The sequence below is a fragment of the Struthio camelus genome, chromosome 6 (genome assembly GCF_040807025.1).
Source record: "Struthio camelus isolate bStrCam1 chromosome 6, bStrCam1.hap1, whole genome shotgun sequence".
In the NCBI taxonomy this organism is placed as follows: Eukaryota; Metazoa; Chordata; class Aves; order Struthioniformes; family Struthionidae; genus Struthio; species Struthio camelus.
The window spans coordinates 45,097,426-45,116,697 of NC_090947.1; the positions used below are offsets into that span (position 1 = coordinate 45,097,426).

General features: G+C 38.6%; 1 protein-coding gene across 9 annotated transcripts in view; it reads left to right on the plus strand.

Moving 5' to 3' along the window:
- GALNT13 (polypeptide N-acetylgalactosaminyltransferase 13) overlaps window positions 1-19,272 on the plus strand; it is a 176,503-nt gene that overhangs the window by 1,831 nt on the left and 155,400 nt on the right. For all 9 annotated transcript variants that reach the window (XR_011142019.1, XR_011142022.1, XR_011142020.1 and 6 more), the window contains exons 2-3: window positions 11,196-11,296; window positions 11,981-12,229. Coding sequence is in view for 1 of the 9 variants with exons in the window: in XM_068949416.1 (XP_068805517.1) it covers window positions 12,088-12,229 (142 nt within the window). In the remaining 8 variants the exon portion in view is untranslated. The remainder of the gene's footprint in view (window positions 1-11,195; window positions 11,297-11,980; window positions 12,230-19,272) is intronic.

Below are 19,272 nucleotides of genomic sequence, written 5' to 3' on the forward strand. Positions count from 1 at the left end.
GCTGGTGGAAGAGGGTGGAAAGCCAGACGTGCAATCTCGCATTTTATTGTCTGCTGTTCTCATCTCTGACTGTAGATGAGCTGCAAGAAAATAAGAGCATAAACAGCTTTGCCTCTCAGACACAAATGAAGACTGGAGGGAAGGCAATGGGCCGAGGTTCTGGCCTTTACGTGTGTAAACCCCCATGCCTATGATTCTTTCTGAACATTTAGGAAGGAGAGGCATATCTGTTCTCACCCTTCCTATCCCCCTCCCCCCCCCCCCAAGCCCTATTACAAGGGGAAAATAAGTTGTTGCAGTCCTTATCAAGCATAGTAAAAGTTTATGGCTATTCTATATTTGGGAGTTCTCATGCAGAATCAGTTTGTGTTATGTTCCTTGTAATATTAAGTGCAGTTGTTTTGGGTTGAGGCAAAATAAAGCAGAGATTTACCTAAACCCACTGTCACATGACAGAAAAATTAAGGCCAAGGGGAAAAAAAGCAGGAACACTTGGAAATAAGAAGCTTGGAAACCTGTATAAGCTGTTCTGTGTGACATCAGCAGATGAATTCAGGAGAATGCTAGACAATTGAGTTCCATCTGAACAGGGAGAATACAGAATGCGATTTTATTTTTTTATTTGTCAATCCAATATGCTAAAACCTATGCACTCCTAACAAACCTATCTTCTTCAAAAGCTTAGAGAAAAAGGAATAGACGGTGTATTTTCTACTAATTTTGTAATGACTCAGTTTTAAAATCACAGTAGGTATGTTGCCAAGCATATTTAGGGGTCAGAAATTTTCAAGACTGTTGTTTTGTGGGGCTGCAGGAAGTGAAGGACTTCTAGTTTCCAGTGTTATCAATTATTTGTTGGCTTTAGTTTGTAGGAAAAAGAATCAACAGGTCATTCTTTTTCTCTCTTTAAAAGTGAAATGCAATTTTTTTTTTTCTGTTGATGCAGCTGCAAACAGCCGGTAGTTGGTGTGTCCTCCATGTTTGTGTGAACAGAAGTGTCTTGCTGTCATTTGCTTGTCTCATCTTCAGATTCAAGCCAGCGGCCGCTGATGAGAGCGGTCCTCTGACTCTTCTGCGCTAGAACTGAACGGTGCTGAATGTAGGCTTATGTAATAGCCTTGACCTGTATGTAGATAAGCATGCATCCCAGTAGGTCACTGCCCTTTTTGATAATCCAAAGTAGGAAGTCATGTAGCCTCTTATAAACAAGACTTGCACGGAAGACTGTCTCACAGAAGGCAGTAGTTTTTTTGTGTGTGAGGTTATGGTTTCAGCAGCTTAAAATTTTGTATTTATAATATTCTTTTTACTCATAGAGACGTCCTCATAGGTGCATCCTCTTTCATTTTACTAGTGGAATTAGTATAATGTGAATACTTAGTTATTTTTCACTGCATGTGTAATGTGAAGTAATTTTTGACTTCTCAGTTAATGGTTGTCGTAATTAGACTTTCAGATACGTATTTGTAAATGAAAGGGTGGTTGAGGTGTTGGGCTCAGGGTTTCTGTGATGGCTGCAGGAAAAATTGTCATCGCCAGCAGCTCAGGAGGCTGATTCTGGCCATGAGATAATTGGATTCTCAAGTCATTTTGGTCTAAATAATACTATATTGTGTCTCCAGAGTGATGTACAAACTTTGTTACTGGATGGCAATCCATGCATATGACAGAGGAGAAACCGCTGCATCTTCTTTAATCTCCCGAGTGGCAGCCTGCAGCATGGTGTGGTGGGCTGGCCTGGCCGGGTAGTGTGTTGGACCACGATCCCATGTCTCTGGAGCACGTGGCATCTGCGCTGGTGAGTGCTGGAAACTCACTGTAGTCAAAGAATAGGGCAAAACTCTCTGGTACGCAGTTACAGCCATTTGGTCCTTGTTCTTCCTCAGATACTTGACCCATAGCTTTTCCCCAGGTCGTTATCTCGCTGGTTGACGGTTATTCCAGCATTTTATTCTTGTTTGAAGGGCTAGAAAACAGGTATCTGTCTGGACATCAGTACCACTCAAGGGTTTGTCCCTGGCCAGTTGTTTTGCAGTGGCATGTGGGAGAGCCCCTATCTTTTGAGAGCAGAATAAATGCAGGCACCGTTACTGTTAATTGGCTGTGACAAGGTCACACAGCAGCTTGCCGGGGGATGCTTGTGTGTCAGGTGCTAGGTAGCCAGTGCGCGGTGGGGAGGGAGCGGAGGGCAGCTTAGGGGAGGCGTGGTGGCCAGCTCTCGAGGCAGGGAAAAGCCTTGGAGGTTTGTGACCAATGTCTTCTGAATTGTTTATATCTGTTATTAGATGGGCTGAGCTTTGGAGGGCGAGCATGGGAAAAGGAGTGAGAGGAGGTCTTTGCGTTTCTTCTCTGAGCTTCCCATGCATTATAACAGCTGGGATTGTCTTCTGATGTTTGGTTACTGAGTTTATGCCCATATCTTTTAGGATCATTATTTTAGCTTTTAGTGCTTTGTGCTAACACTTCTGTAGAAATGGCCTGTTTTAGTGCAAGGTTATTATCTGAAGACATGAACTTTAAAGAAAGGAATAAACCCAGATAAATTCTTTACAAATCTGACACCATTTGCAAGCTAAGTGGCTTATAGTGAGATGGCTCTGAACACAGAAAGCTTTTTCTGTCCGGATATTGGGGATCCAAGAGAGATATTGCTTTGCAGTATTGATTCTAGGAGAAACTGGTGCTAGTTGTATCACTTTACTGTAGTCTGAGCAAAGCAATGCAGAATAGAAAGTAGACTTTTATTATGAAGCGGTTTGGTTAAATTTAATTAATTAGTCTTTTCCACTTTAATTTCTGAATCATGGAAATGCATTTGAACATGAAGAATAGATCTATTTTTAAATGTCAAGCAGTCTATTTAAGGAAAGGGGAGGGGGAATAATTCTTAAGACACAAAACACTGAATACCACTAACTAGAGATAGTTATTTTTATTTTCTCCCTAAATGTGAAAGAGCTTCCTATATTAATTTCCAAGAGATTGGTAGTTCCACCACTATAAGGTGTTGAGATAACTGTACATAAATCAGTAAACTGCCTGTCGTATTAAACGATGATTCATGCTTTTCAGAGAATATAAATATATGTTAAGGTTTGCCTAGGTGCAACTTACATCTTAGCTTTTTGTAGGCAAGATATGTTTTATATGCATATATCTTAATTTTAAGGCATCTTTTAGGAAGATAGATTTGCAAAGCATACTAATTTTTAAAGCAAGCTTGCTTTTTTTTTTTTAAGTGATAATGGCATTGGTAACAAATCTGATTAAGTTGTAACATGATGTAGCACATTTTACACTAAAACTTAAGCAGACTAACTTATTAGACCATATTACATGGTATCATGGTTCTGGTATGTGTGGATGCAGTTTTGTTTTTACATATGTCGCTTCATATTGCCTAATTGTCATTTGGTGTAGTAATGTCTAGATATAACTCAGATTCTGCTATAGAAATTAACAAAAATAGTAATACCAACTTGTTCTGTGACGGTTGTTTAAATGTTGTTGTTGTCTGTTCTAACTTTGGCATCCTCAGTGAATCCCGGGAAAGCTACAAGAAACAGACCCATTCATTCTTTGATTTCTCAAAGCAATTCTAGACAGGGAAGATAAATTGGACTTTGCTCTGTCTTCCTTAGGTGTGAAAAGACTTTTGTGATAGCTGTTTCTTCTGCTTTGGAATTTCCTGCAGCAGAGTTATTTTTGATTACTCTTCAGTCGATCTGCCACCTTTTGCAGAAGTCAGATTTGGATCTGACAGAACAGATGTTTATTATAGATGAGTTTTGGAAGGTTGAAATACTGGTTCATTGGAGGGCTTTATAGACCCTTTTAGTGCTTCTTTTTAAAATGACTTAAGTATTCCACGACTATCAGAAGCTCAATTTTCATTAATATCTACATTGCTTGAGCGTCAAATCTTGCATTATAATAAGGATTTGTCACAGACAGTAATATAATGTGTTCAAATTAAACAGTCATAAAATGATCCAGTGTATCCCATATACAGTACTCTTGTGGTCAATGCTATACCAATATCTGTGGCCATTCTAAGGTTTCTATGTCTTAGCCTTTAGCCTAAATTCTTGCAAATGTGTATGAGAGGAATATTTGAAAGCCTGTGAATTGAGATAGTTGCTTGTATAGAGATGTCAAACAGGATAAATTTCAGTGCTGAATGAGGTGGTAAGCCGTATGTGCTAAACGAATGGCCTAGGTAACGAAGAACAGATTCATTAGAGAATGCAGCATGCCTCAGTTAAATAATGAAAAGGCAGGAAATTACCGCTGGAGTCATAACAGTAATGTAACTCATTACATCCTTTCTCTATCCACTTACCCATCTTTCTAATGCACCTATGATCTGAAGGTTGTATACAGTAATTGATAGGTACCAACAAAGGTCAAGCAAAACAGTCTTCTGCTTTTTTTCCCCCTCCAAGTAGCATGTTTTTTTTTTTCCCTCTCTACAGTGTTAATTTAGAGGGATGTAAAGGAAAGGAGTAGGAGGAATTCAGCTTGTAGTTAGATGCTATGCTGAGGTATTGGCGAGGGAGAAAGTCTCTGCTGAAATGTGTAGTTTTATACAGTGCTATTTAATCATATGCATACTACAAAACATCCATACAAATAACAGGTTATCAAAATGTGCGTTTTGATTCTGCTTTTCAGCTGCAAAAGACTTGCAACTATAACGTGTGCTGCTTAATTGCAGTAAGACTCTGATGTGGTTTGAAACGCAGCGTGTTTTAGCTAAAACTTTCCTAGTGCATAGCAAAACTTTTAAATGTACCAACCAAGTAACATAACTGAGCCTCCTTTTCCTTTCTTTGTGTGACAGGCTTCAGGGCATCAGTGGGATTTCTGAGTGTTTTGTTGTTCCACTTGGTATTGCTGAGAGTGTGGTATATCCCTTCCCCAAACCCCTGGTACAGTGGCGCTGTGAGATACCTGCAGGAGTTTGCTCGTGATGATTCTAAAGGAGCTGAGAAAAACCTAGCAGCAACAGAAAAGAAACCCTCTCCCCTCCCTAAAAGCAAGCCCAAATGCTGCCTGTGTTTTGTAAAGCCAGAATAATGTAATGAGTTACCCAGGCTTCCCCTGATGGCCCTAGCAAAGCAGTTTGGGAGCTTCCCGGCGCCCGGCTGCCGTGCCCGGGGAACGGGGCTGGTGCGGCATGGAGGGGCGCCCGCGGGGCTGCTAGGCAGCTGCTGCCGGTGCGGAGGTACAGCTGCGGAGGCATCTGGCCGAGGAGTCCCTTCTCTCCTTCCTCCTGTCCTCCTCGTTAATCTCACTAAATACAGGTCCATGTTTTTGTAATACATGGTAATCTAGGCTGTATTTTTACCAGGCCCTAGCTCCTTCAGGCTTTTAATGCTAATATTAAGATCAATGTTGACTTTAAAACAGTGCTGAACATAATTCTTTGATTTCATTCCACAGTGAGTTGGTTGTTTTGTTCTGAAATGGTATTTTGTTATATTAATAATTTGTAGTTCATATATCCTTTGTTACCTGAGCATCTAAATGTCCTTTTAGTAGTCACTAGTGAGTTTCAGTTTTCCTGCGAGTATTGACAGCTAGCATAAGTTACATTGCGCAAGTTGCAATCTCACAGGTTCGGAAGATTCGACTGACGTTAGAATAGTTTTGATATTACTTTGAAGGATGTAATTCCTGTTCCAGGACTCTAACTGTGCTTCTCCTATTAGATCACTAAAAGTGCTAAGTGATAAACTGGGGAGTTCTTCTAATATTCTTTGATGGAGCTTTTGTAAACAGCGGTTTATTTCTGTCTTGCTGTAGGATTAGGCGCTTAATTCATGTCCGGTCTTAGTAGTGGCAATGCAGATTAAGGGACCATTGAAGGATATGTTGATGCAGATTTACAGAAACTGGCTGTTTGAATATATGTGGAGATAAAATGGCATTAGGTTGCTTCTGAATATAGATTTTGCATGTGGTGCTTGAAGTGCTGCTGTGTTGAACTTTCCCTTACTCCTCTGTGTTGCTGCAGGTAGTCTTGTAAGTCCACAGCTGAGCCTGAAATTGCTGGAAGTCGCATTACTGAAGTGTGAAGACACAAGGTAGTTGGAGGAAACCATTTGGCTGTGAAATAGGTCAGTGCTCCTTAAAGGAGCCTAGATAAGATAATCAACAGGCTTGTTTAAAAAGAACCATGTTCGGTGCTTCAAAAAGGTGTTACTTTGGCTATTAATTTCTCTAGTAGCTTATAGTTAACACCTCAGACAAAATTGTATTGTGCAGCCTATCTGAGGTTTTAATACGTTCACTCTGATAAGTCACAGGACGTGGAAATTCTGCTCATCATTTAGCAGACCACTCTTTCTCTGAGAAAAATAAAGGTGAAAGCTACATACCTCAGGTGCCCTTGTTGAAGACCATGCCCAGGAAGGGAGCGTAGCTGATGCTGTGGGGTGAATGTGATTCCTGTTAGATGTGCTGGAGAGGAAGGAGGCCTCCAGGAGCCAGGGAAGTGGGACCTAAGGAGTGGGCCCTTCTTGCCATGGATAGGAAAATGCTGGCACAAGAACTGTTGCTTTTGTTTAACCAATGCACTAACTTGCTCTACGTGTCAAAATGTGAAGCGGGTGACTCTAGAAATGCTGCTGGGAGAGCAGAATGGGTGGATTCTCTCAAAGTCTTGGCCTCAGTCTCTGCTTCCATTGTTCCTAAAAAGGGATTAATTGTATTTCACAGAGATATTATGAAACTAAATTACAAGCTTTTGAGGCAACTGGATAGTGTAGCGATGAATGCCATAGCTTTGAGCCCATAAGGAAATTAAATATTTTTCATTCTCTTCATGGTTTGGCTGGCATGAAATAGGGCATGGGGCCATGTGGGGAGTCATGAGTTGAATAGTTGTGTCATTTTACCACATCTAATTTGCCTTGTGGGTGGGTGGTGTGTGGTTTTTAAGTACATGAGAAAGGCAATTCAGGTTACATACAACCTACATAACACTTTTTCTTTTTGTCTTTGCCACAGCATTTTGTTGTGGTGGTTTTAGGAAAGGCTGGCAACTCTGATGATTTGTAAATTGATGTACTCTTTTCTGTTACAAACCGCTGTTTTCAGTTGTTCATAACACTATCAAACTGCAGTTTTTGGGGGGCAGAAATTTCCATGGCTTTGTTGCTGCTAGATATTGTTTGTAAACTAACTTTGTTCTTAGAAAGGGTAGCTCAAAAAAACCTAGCATGTTTCACTTACCCTTCCCCCTAAAAACTTTGTTTCCCTGTATGTTCATTTAAAAAAACAAAACGAAACTGTTCTTTGAGAAGTGTCATTGCTTCTGGTGCCTGGAGAAGGGCATTAGGCTGCCGGAAGAGCAGAAGTGGCTGGTGCTGGTGTCCTGCTCAGCAGGTTCCAGCCCTCGTGTCTGTTGGTGACCAGACCCTACGCTGGCTGTTTGCACCTAACGCATGAGAAGCCCACACTGGATTTCCTAGGCAAGAGCGAGATCTCCTGTGCTGGTGTTACCCCGGGCTGTTTTGAGATGCGGCACAGACCTCGCTGTCTCTTTTTCTGCTGGGGTTTTGCTTCTAAGGCTGTTTAAGCCAAGTTGTGGAAGGACCCAATTTATGTAAGCGTAGATAGGATGAGAGCCAGAATAAGAGGGAAAAGGCTAAGCTGAGCAGAAGAGCCTGGATCTTGGAGAGAACAGGTAATTGGAGCCAAAAAGAGAGGAGAATCAACTTTTGGGGAGAGGCTGGAATTAGGGGCTGGTGAGAGGGAATGGATGGAGGAGAGGGAGCTGAGTAGCTGAATAAGGAAACATTAAAAGCTGAGAATAGGCATTGGGAAATGGGAGGAGAAAAGAGGAAACACTTGACTGGGAAGCATTGCCATTCTTAAAATTGTGGCACTCATGCAGGTGGGAGAACTGGGAATAAAGAGGACTGCCAGATGGAATTAGGAAGAAAATGAGAAAGAAGGAGCAGGTGGACTGAGGAGCCCCAATGGGAAGAATGGAAACTGTTGTGTGTTGGTGCAGGGTCTGAAAGTGGTGAGGGTGGCTGAATGCAGAAATCTTACGGAAAAAAGAATGCGACTTAAGGTCATAATAATGCACATGTGTTCTGGCAACTACTTTACATTCCCCAATTCTGTCTTTTTTTTTTTTCTTTTGAGTGCTTGAACTTTCAATGTTCTTTTTATGTACATTTCATATCAAACAAGGAAAACAACAGTTCACATTCAAAATGCTGTTTCTGACCTGAGTGGCTTCTGTCCCAAGTGCTGAGTAAGCAGATCAGTTGTGTCTGTACTTGGAAGAATGGTAGGGAGTTTAAGACCGCGGTTCTTCAGTTAAATTCATACGTTAACAAGTCTTGGAATAAAGCCAAAGGCACACTGTGTTTGGTTGTGGTGTTCCCCTTTTGTGTCTTTTGAGCTAGGAGCTGTCGTGTCTAATTCTTGGCTTAAAGCCTTGCATCAGATATATTTTAAAGACACTTTAGTTAAACTGTCTCTTAAAGAACTGTGATATAAAGCATTTTGGGGGAACAAAAGGCATTTGGAATCCACAAGTATATTGACAGAAGCGTGGAGTTTTCTGAAAAGTGTCCTGAGGTCAGTGTGAGATATTCAGGAACTTGATGGTGTGTGGATGGGTAGTGTGGTGGTTTGTTTCTGGGTTTTTGTTTGATTTTAAATAATGTCAAATCGCAGATAAAGCGAAAGAGAGAGAACTTTGTGCTCCTACGTGCAAAGCTAGGGCTGGGCAAACACTTCTGTTCCAATACTTGCTGAAAAATACTATCTTGATTAGTCAAAATGATTGTCAATTTTTTGTGCAAATAGGAACTTCAGGTAAAAGGAAGGATGAGAGAGAAGGGAGGAACTTCCATCTTGAAATGGAGATAGGAATAAAGGAAAAAGGGGAACTCCCGGTTGTAAACTTCAATTTTATTAAAATATATATATAGTGTGTGTGTATATATATATATATATTTTTTTTTTTGAAATTCAAGTCAGGCACTCTATTTAAAAAGATCCATTAGCCTATCTTGATTTATGTGTATGCATTTGGAATTCAGTCTGCATGGATTTTTGCTTATTCCTTTGTTCATATGAACCTAATTCCTTAATTGAAATATAAGCTAATTTGGGAGTTGTGAGTGGTGAGATTAGAGAGCCCAGGAGCTCTCCAGGCGTGTGTGGGAGCAGTTTAAACTCAGTAGTGCCTACACTGTTACAGATAGATCTGATTCTGGTTTCAGCCTGGCTTAATTTATTCCTAACTGAAAGGACCTGTGGATCAGAAACTCTTTTTGTGAGCTGTTCAGTCATGCCTGCAGTGAGAACGGTGACTTCTATAAGAAGAGCATGCAGAAAATACATAGACCTGCTTCAACTATTTGATTTTAATTCTTCATCCCAGAAAAACAAGGGGCAGATACCTTCAGGAAGCAAGTCAGATCATCTGAGTTAGATACCTGAGAGATTAAACAGTGCAAGTAACCCTCTCTGTGTCTCTTAAACTCCCTTCCACCCCCAAAATAGATGGTTCTTATATTATGAATTCAGAACTTTTGTTTCAATAAAAAATTTAATCCTCAGCTGCAATCCTCTTCCTTAAAAGTGGTATTTATAAGATGTGTAGAACAGAAGGCTTGGTTCTCTGCTACTAGTAATCCTCACTTTTCTGGCAAAGCAACGTAGGATCGTATTAACGTTTAGAACTTGAGGTCTCTGGCACTGTGCGGCAGGCTGCGCTGCCTACCACCCGTACTAAAATGCTGTGTCTACACAGGAAGATAATATCCTGAATTAGCTGGACTGTAAAAATAGAAAGCAGATTTTTGTGTGTGTTCTTTTTTTTTTTTTTAAAGAAAGGGGAGAAATATTTAATCTATATATTAATTATTGTTTAAAAAAAGTAGTTTGCCTTTTCTGTTAACTTTACATTAGTCTTGCATCAACTTTATTCAGAAACTGAAAACTGCACAGCTAGCTAAAACACAGCAACAGATTGCAGTGGTTCTTGTGCAGAGTATATGTTTAAAAAATGCACAGCACTAGGAATGGAAGATTTTTCCAATCACCCATCTATGACTGCTACACTTTTGAGGTTTATTCACTTCCATTAAAATAAGAATTGATGAAGAAAAGAATTCTCTGTTATCAAGTGCTTGGGGAGGAAGTGCCTTTGTGTCTCAGCTGTTGCTGAACAAATAACCGTTCTACTCAACGCTACAAAAGCCCATTACAGCCACCATGGTGACAGAGAATGTACGAGGACAGCTAACACTTCAACTGTTTTCTCCTCTTTTTCTAATAAAGATCTATGTTAATTTGTTTTTTTCTTTGTAACTTCTTTGTAATTTTCTTTGTATAATTAAACTATTCCTGTTGCTTAGCGTGAAAATGAATTGTGCTAACCTGAGACGAGTATTCCTGCATTCTTGAGTCTTTCAGATTTTAAATCAACTGTCTGTAAATCACTTTTTTTGATAGCAAGAAAATCTGTTGGTTGAATTTATATGCGAAGACACATGGAAAACTTTATTGACTATTGCGTAGTGAAATAGTACTTCAAGACTAATTTGGAAAACTGTATTTAAATGACTTAATCTCTTCCACTTTGTTAGTTCAACTTAGTTGTAATTAAAATATAATAGAAATTTATTATAAAACGTTTGGAACTATTTAAAATGAAAATGACCTTGTATGGAATCTCTCTCAACAGTCTTTTTCATCTAGTATGCTGTTGCTTTAAACAGGGAGGTAAACTTGACCAGTTGTCCATGATTCTTCCATATCTACATTGTATTATATATGCTAGTGTCCAAATTCATATTTGTGATGTTTTGCTCCTTGTGAAGATCACTTTGAAACTGTCAGAAATCCATTTAACTAGAAAGTAATATGGCAATACGAGGTAGTACGACATGAATCCAAATATGTGCAAAGGGAACCAGTTAGTAAGCCAGGAAAGATTGGGTTTTACCAGTCTTTATACTGCTGGCTTGAGAAGCTAAGAAGATCTTTTCAGAGCTAGAATAGAAAAGTGGTGCATAGAAAATTACGTTTGATTAACGTAGGGAGGGTAAAATATGGACAAAACATCTGAGATCTTTCTTTAATTCAAAGAAACTTATTTCTGTTTTAGAAAACACAGTCCTGTTGTAAAGATTTTTTTCCTCTTTGTTTTGTTTTTTTAGGCACTCGGAAAATTGTCCTGCAGTTCATTGTTAAGACTGTGCTTTGGAAACAAGATAGGAAATAGGACACCCAATCTTGACATGGAATGCACTTTGTAATGGTAAGTGTAGGGGTTTAAATACAGCCATGTAACTTATGGATCTAAGTTGAGGCTATGAGAGTATATGTAGACCCTTACACTTGGGTTTGTTGACCGGCTGTACTGTTGCAGGCAAGAACTTTAATATGTAGATGGATGACTGCAGCGTTGTTTTTTTTTGCAGGCATGTTTGGTGGTGGCAAGATGGCATTCAAAAACTCAGCATGACATTTTTCTGTAAGATGAAATCAATTTGCTTTTAGTGTTCAGAGAACGTATTTAAAATAGCACTACAAAAATTCTTTGAAGAAAAATTCAGATTTTCTTTTTATGAATGTATTGGTCTAATATTCAATAAAGTGATGAATATTGGTTCTTCATGCAGTGTTTTAGGACTGCTTTGTTGTCTTTTTATGCCATCTTTATTAAAAAAAGTTACCCTGCATGAAAATATGTGCGTTTCTTAATGAAGACAGGTATGTAAACTATCCATGAAGTAGGCAGATCAAAATGGTTGATATTCATAAAAACTTAGCAGAGACATCCTCTAAAGGTGGGTTGAAAAACTGAAAGTACATACATATATGGAAAGAAACAAGTAATTAAAATGTCTCAAAACTGCACTTTATATAATTTTTCAGTTCAAACTGTGTGTACTTGTTAGCTAATTTGGACTCTCTTTTTTTTTTTTTTTTATGATTGCAGAGGGATGCTTATCCTTGCGTCCGTGTTGGATTTTGACTGTGGGAGTTCAGTACATCGCAGCGATTGCTGTCTTTCCTCAGCACTTTAGCGAGAAACGAAATAAAGCAATGAGGAGATTTGTTTACTGCAAGGTGGTTCTAGCCACTTCTCTAATGTGGGTGCTTGTGGACGTCTTTTTACTTCTGTACTTCAGTGAATGCAATAAATGTGATGACAAGAAAGAGAGGTCTCTGCTGCCAGCTTTAAGGGGTAAGTGCCAAGTCCTTGGCCTTCAAAGATAGCTTAGGACTTGTTGGAAGTATTTGGCATCATATGTGTTTTTCTGTACTTTCTGAATTATTTTTCCAGTTCAAACAAGACAAAAGACCAGAATCTGAAGTACTTTTTCCTATACTTTTGTATTTCAGTGGTTTCTGGATTAGTTTCAGTTGTCTTAGTGTTTGACCTTTGTCATAATGAAGTCTCAGTTTTGCATGTGTGCTGGCAGCAAAACTAACACATGTCTCTGATGCGTGAAAGAGAAAACCAAAGCTACTTTGCTTTTTTACCTTTGTGAAAGATATTGGAAGCTTGCTTTTAAACTCTTAACTCGTGCTGAATCAAAACTTTTAAAAGATGCTTTGATTCCTTCTGCCATATGAAAACATTAGGATAAAGTCTCAAATGGAGATGGAGGAGGGACTGGCTTGTCTCACTCCAGGTATTTTTAGCAATGTAACTTACTACAGGGAGTGTTCATGAAAAAGGAACCTTGACAGAAGCAACTAGTTTTCAACTTGTAATTGTAAATTTTCAGAGCAGGCATTCACAGGACAGGTGGTATATGCTTCTGCATATCCAGAAGAAATGACATAAGTATTGATTAGGACTTGATAGTAATCTATGGAGACTGTAATTTTGATTCCTGAATACGTTTAAGACTATCAGCCTATGGAAAATTCCACTTGGAAGGACACGAAGAAATTTGTGAAATACAGTTGTTGTTGTTGTTGTTGTAGTAAATTAACGTCCTATCCTTCAGGAGTTTAGGCTTAGCATATGGAGGAAGGAAGGTAGTTTGAATCCCTAATGGGATTGGGACAAGACTAATTATAACTAGTGCAACTGCTTTTGTAATGTACTTACTGTTGACAGTAGACAAAAAGTGTGTCTATTAAGTCATTGCCATCCTTCTAAAAGAGCTTTGGGGATATGGTTCAGTTGAGTTGATAACTGCAATAATTTGCAATGAAAATACTATGAAATGAATCACTTGTCATATGGCAGTCCTTATCAAAAGATATTAGGAAGATGTCACTTTGACCTTCCAATCATGCGGATAGCTGAACAATGTTCAGCTATATTTCCAAAACATTAGGGTATGGTTTATTGTCACTGTTTTTCTGTGTAATAGAAATATTGTGTTTCAAAACAAATATTGGATAAGAATCCGGCATATCATGAATAAAATGACCTAATATATCTCTATTTTCAGCTGCAGAAAAGTGGTCATATGTTATTTTTGAAGTTTACACTGGAATTTTCTCATAATCAATTACATTTTGTGAAACATCTTTAACGGCCTGCATTTTTTGCTATTTAGTTGAATAATTTATAGAAGAAAATATAAACTATTAGAACAGTAAATTTTATTTGAATGTTAGCATCATTTTCTGTAAATCAATCTAGATTTAAAAAAGATGAATACTCCTTCCCTACCTAACCTCTGAATTTGTTTCAGAATGTCTAGAACTGAGAAGTATGATTTTTGCCTTTTTGACGCTTTTCTTGTATAGTCCATGAAAATAAGCAAAATATTATGTAGTAGTGGACTTTTATTTTGACGTATTCTGCATTTGGCTAATTGAGTGTTTTGGTTTGTTTGTTTTAACATTCAATTCATTGAATTCCATGGCCTGTGTTAGAATTTCTGTGCAGAAAACTCATCTCTTCATTAGGGCTTTAGCATTTAAAAGCTGTTTGACCTCAGTTTTGAGAAAGAAGTTGTACTGAATATATAATTTTATTTCTACCTGCAAGCCTGGTAAATGCTGTATTATGGTTATTACTATGCATATTTTACTCTTATACCAGAAAAATAATTGATTACAATATTGTTGGCAAAATTATTAAAGTGATATGTGATATGTGGGGACACCAACATAATTTTATTGGAAATTCATTACGTGTTTCCTTTTGTGAGATTACTGAAATTCTAGTAAGCCTCTGTCTCAAAAGAACGCTCTGAGAAAAAGCAGTCATCTGTTTTATCCTTAACTTTTTGATCAGTTTAAAAAGGAAAAAAAAAAGTCAGTTCTGTGGAGTATAAAACGATATCCTTCACTGATACCTTTAGTCCTTTCAGTGGCATACAAAATTAGAATGATTAAGTTAGAATGATTTAAGTAAACTGTAATCATCTAGTTTCTAAATAGGTGTAGTAGGACCTGTTGATTTTTATTTAAAAACTTTTGGTTTTAGGAAAACATTTTTAGCAGATGAGGGCTGTTAATTCACTAAACAAGGACCGTGTAAATAATTACAGCAAAACCATTTTTTCTCATTGGCAGTTGTAATTAAAGGTTCAGAAACTTTGAAATTTGTGGAGTTTTGTATTAGTATATCTACACGCTTGAATTAATAATACGATCAGTTCTGTATAAATATGCATTCTTGAATAAAACTTATATTCCAGTCTACTAAATTCATAGGAAATTTTTACGATTTGCAAGTGAGTTTATTCAATGCCCTAACTATTTTTAGTTAAAATAGACAGTGATATTTTATTGCCATGTGGACATGCATATTTTGAAATAAAAATTCCAAAATACTGTAATCTCCTGTTTTGTAATGGAGATCCAGCAAAATCTCTCATTTAATCCTGCTGAAATTGTATGTGTTCTGGTGGAGCAATTAGAAGCATTTTCTTGAACTTCTGTGCGTTCCAGTACTGCAGGCTACTAAATCCTCTTTACGCTAAGTGCCACAAGCTGTTCCTATGGAAATAGCATATTTCTGCTTTTTTGCTGTTAAGTACCTGCCTGGATACCATCACTTTTAAGTACTGTATTTGTCAGTCTGTGAATACCTCTAATTGAGAATGCAGATTTGGAAATATAAAAAGCAACATAAATACGGTATTTCCACAAGAATATTAGAAAGGTAGAAGAGTCAATATACTATTAGAAATTTAAATGGGACAGTAGCCCAATATTTAATTCACTGAATCCATTACATTGGTTATTAGTTAGAGAGAGAAGACTTCTGCTTGTGTAGAATTGTGTGTTTAGATGTAAAAGAGGTAAACTTTCCATGCCTTCTTAGTCTTAGTAATTATTGCATTGTAAATGATTCGTAAAGATAACCCTACGTTAGATGTTCAAATGTAAACAGTGATAGTTTACAGAAAGGAGCACTACTATCTGAAATCCCCCTCTGATATCTCACTGTACATCATGTGGTGCACAAGTGACAAGTATAAAAGCTGAGTGTTATAAAAATGAGCTGTTGCTGTATTGGGTTAGTAATATTGCTTAACAATATTCTACTCAAACTGGAGCTGGCATTCAATCAAATAGTCTTTACTTGCATCTGCTTTTGTACCACGAGTGAAAGAATTAACATTTATTTCTTGAAGTTACTTCCTACTTAAAGTTAATACTGGACAGCCTTTCAGCAGCCATTGTTTATCAATGGCATACATAGGAGTTGGGAAAATACCAGATCAGTAGGGCAGCAATGTTGCTTTCGCTTAGTGCAGTGCCCGCAGCCCCAACTTGAGTTGGTTTAATTGTTTCTTTCTCCTAACGTTTGTGTGTAGACGTTTGAACGTACTTCAGGGTGTCTAACTCAGTGTTGCGTGGGCAACGTTGTCTGAAAAATACTGCGGTGACAGAGAGGTAAGTTCCCAGGGTATGCCTCAGACAGACTGCCTGGGAGCTCTTCCAGGAAAAGGTAGTAAGAAAGAGGATTGTGATCCCTCGCTGCTCCCAAAGACTCCTTCAGTCAGAGGGCAAGCTGCACAGGAAGTGTGGCGATTTCCCTGGAAACTCAGATTTTTATCTTGAACTTCAGGAGATTTCAGGGACTCCTTGTAGCTCCCAGCAAGGAAGAAATTGCATACATATCAAAATGAGCAAGAGCTATAGCACCTTGCTGAAAGGTGTGGTATGGGGTTGGTTTTTGTTAGTACTCCTGGAATTCACTTGCTTTTGTTTTTCCTAGGGTGATATAGGGGATACATACTGTATAATGTATTTCTTCCTACATGATTCATCCTCTGTAGAGTGTTTAATGAATTACTGTACTTGATTCCATGTTCTGAATTGCTTGCCACAGTCGTTAAATCTTTAAACGTCTCATGAAGGTCTTGACTGACATTTGTCTGAAGAGAGCTCTTAACGGTCCTCTCAGAATCAGCATGTGCTGAGAAGAAGGGGATGAAATTCCATATAGTATTTAAAAAAAAAAAAAAAAAGTCCAAATTCTTACAGGTGCGAATACAATGAGTAATTCATCCTCACTTGGTTTGTGGATATGTTTAAGATGCATTGCAAGTTCCTTGTCAAGATTTATACTTTTGAACTGTTCCAGATGACTTGGTTTAGGGTAAGCCTGTTGCATTTTCTTTAGTTAAGATCACAGTAAAACTCTGAATATTTCTTCTATTCATAGATGTATGAATATAGTAGATGGATATAGTGGATGGTTTAGGTCTGAGGTGGGGATCTGGGATGTTTCCCAGATGTTCTTGGGAAATGCATGTGATTATATACAGTGAAAACTGCACATGAAATCCATTTTAAAAGATTTGTTCAGGATTTTGGGAAATACTTGGGAAGCTTATGAAGAGTAGCTTGTCTCAAATTAAAATTGCAGTCTATACATTTGTACTTTTCCAAAAACTGTGTTTATTGGATGAAAATGGCAGCAAAATAGATACAGAGATTGTAGATGAAGACAAGCCTTCCTCTGCAGAGTGAACAAAACTCACTGTTACCGTGTCTCATCAGGACATACCTGTTCACTCAGGTTCCTTTGTGGATGTCACATGCTGGCAATGGAATTGCAGGTTTTCCTGAGCTGAAAAACCAGAGTGAAGATACTCTGGAAAACTTGTCAAAGCCTTGAAGTCTTCATTACTGTATTTATTTTATCTTCCTACTTTGTCACATTCCTCTGCCCTATGGAAGGTAATTTAGGGTAGGTCTCACCATGCCTAAGTCGTCTCAGAAGAGTTGTAAGCAAGATAAAGGTATTACGTAGAACATAGCATTCAGTTGAAGCTGGGTCTGGCTTCTTTCCAAGCTGAAGCAAAAAGAGCCAACGTATTTTGTACTAGATAAGAGGATGGGGCAATGCTTTAGCAGTGCTTCTGCTAGGGGAGAGCAGTCTGGGGAGGGGAGTCCCAGAAGTGTGTCCCAACATGCAGATGAGGGTCCCTCTTTTCCTTCCTGTCTGTGTGGCTTTTCCTGCAAAGGCAGGGGCCACAGCTGGCTTGTAGATCTAAAACATCCAGAGCCAAGCTGCACCAGGTAGAAGTTTACCTGACTAGGGCTTTGAAGGCAAGAAAAAGGTCGGCAAGTCCAAAAAACCCCCAAACAACAAACATATATGTTTTTTACCCTGTAGGGCGTGTGCTCGAGAACTTCAGAAACATGACTTAGAGTAAACTGATGGGAGGCATGGCACAGTCTTCACTTAGTTTCTGAAGTTTGTAAGTATTCAAGACGTTCTGTATTGCATCTTGAAAAATGCTTGTTGCAAAGTCTCTCCTCAGGCCTCTGAGCTAAGCATGGATTCAGAATTACATGGGAGAAGATGGTGCTTGATTTGTCAAATGTTCTGGCTCAGACTCGGACTCTTCTGTTCCATGTTGATGCAGTGTGTATTTCTTGTTTTGCTTTTGGCTAAGAATTGCAGAACTCGGTCACATTCAGTGCTGGCATTAATGACAATTCTGCTTCAAATATTTCTTAAGAACAACTCTTCTTTGAGAAGTTGGTTCTCAGGGCCTGGGGCAGGCAGAGAGGAGAAGAAATGTATCTGGTCTTATTTAAGACTGTGGGAGTGAATAGGTGAAATAATAGAGAAAAGTGGAGAGGTAGCTGGTCCAAGGAAGAGATTGCAAATGCAATCTTTTTTATGCTTTGAACTAATCATATTCCATCTGCTATTCCTAGCAGATGATTCTCCTGAAACATACGATACCTGCAGCTGACAGGCCAGATTGCTTTCAGGTCTGCTTGAAGAAATAGTCTTACTTATATGTAAAACAGAAGTCCTTTTTGTACACAGTCTAAAAGTCATCTCACTCAGCAAAATGAGCTTATAACTAGTGAAATACTGTTTAAATCATGTCAGAACTCTGTACCATCCAATTTAAGTCACAAGATTAAGAGATCTCATGAAGAAGGTATATGTAAAGACTGGAGCCATGCTCCTTTTATTTCAGAAGTGGCTTGAGCTTCCTCTTCACTATTTTCTTTTTCTTCCAACTATTGAACATAAAGGAGGCTATGAAGAGCAGGCTATAATGATTATAAATACTCCCTTATTAATTCTGAGGTCTTGTCTCAGATACCATTTAAATTTAAGTGGCATCCTCTCTCAGAGCACACAAAATGCTAAACAGAGCCTCTGTTGAACAAAGATTTAGTGCATAATCTTAGAAGACTGAGTGAAGGGTTTAACATCTTGAAACATTCTCAAATGGTGTGTATTACTGAAGTTGTAGGTATTTGCGTTAAAGAAAACATACTTCATAATAAAGCCAGGTGCCACCAAAGACATCTTAATGTGTCCGACAAGATGGTGTGAACAGTGCAAGGCCAGCTTTCTTGGAAAAACAAGTCAGCGGCTGTAGGTGCCCTGTGAGAATCTCGTTACTGTAGCATGGCAATTCATTCCAGTAGACCATGCTTCTCATCACTGTTCTGGCATCATGTAGGTAGGAATGTGCATTACTGTCCAATAAATTCTACCTGGTAGATCTTTCTCTTTTATTTAAAAGCCTGCTGGCTATTTTTAAGCCAGTAGGCAATTTGAGAGCCTGGCGTCTTCTCAGTTAAGCTTTGTTTTCATTTTCCACAAATTGGAGTAATTCTGCACACCCAAAAGGCCCGTTTCAGGGTTACTGCGGACTTCGCCTTATTACAGCGATGTGTACGCTGACCAAGTTGAGACCGTTATCCCATTGGGTTAGATGCTGTAAAATGACCAGGAGTTCACCAGTCTGGTTGCAACCAGCGATCCTGCTGAAATGTATGAATGAGGTTTGAGTAGTGTGTACAGAGCACAAGTGATACATGTCA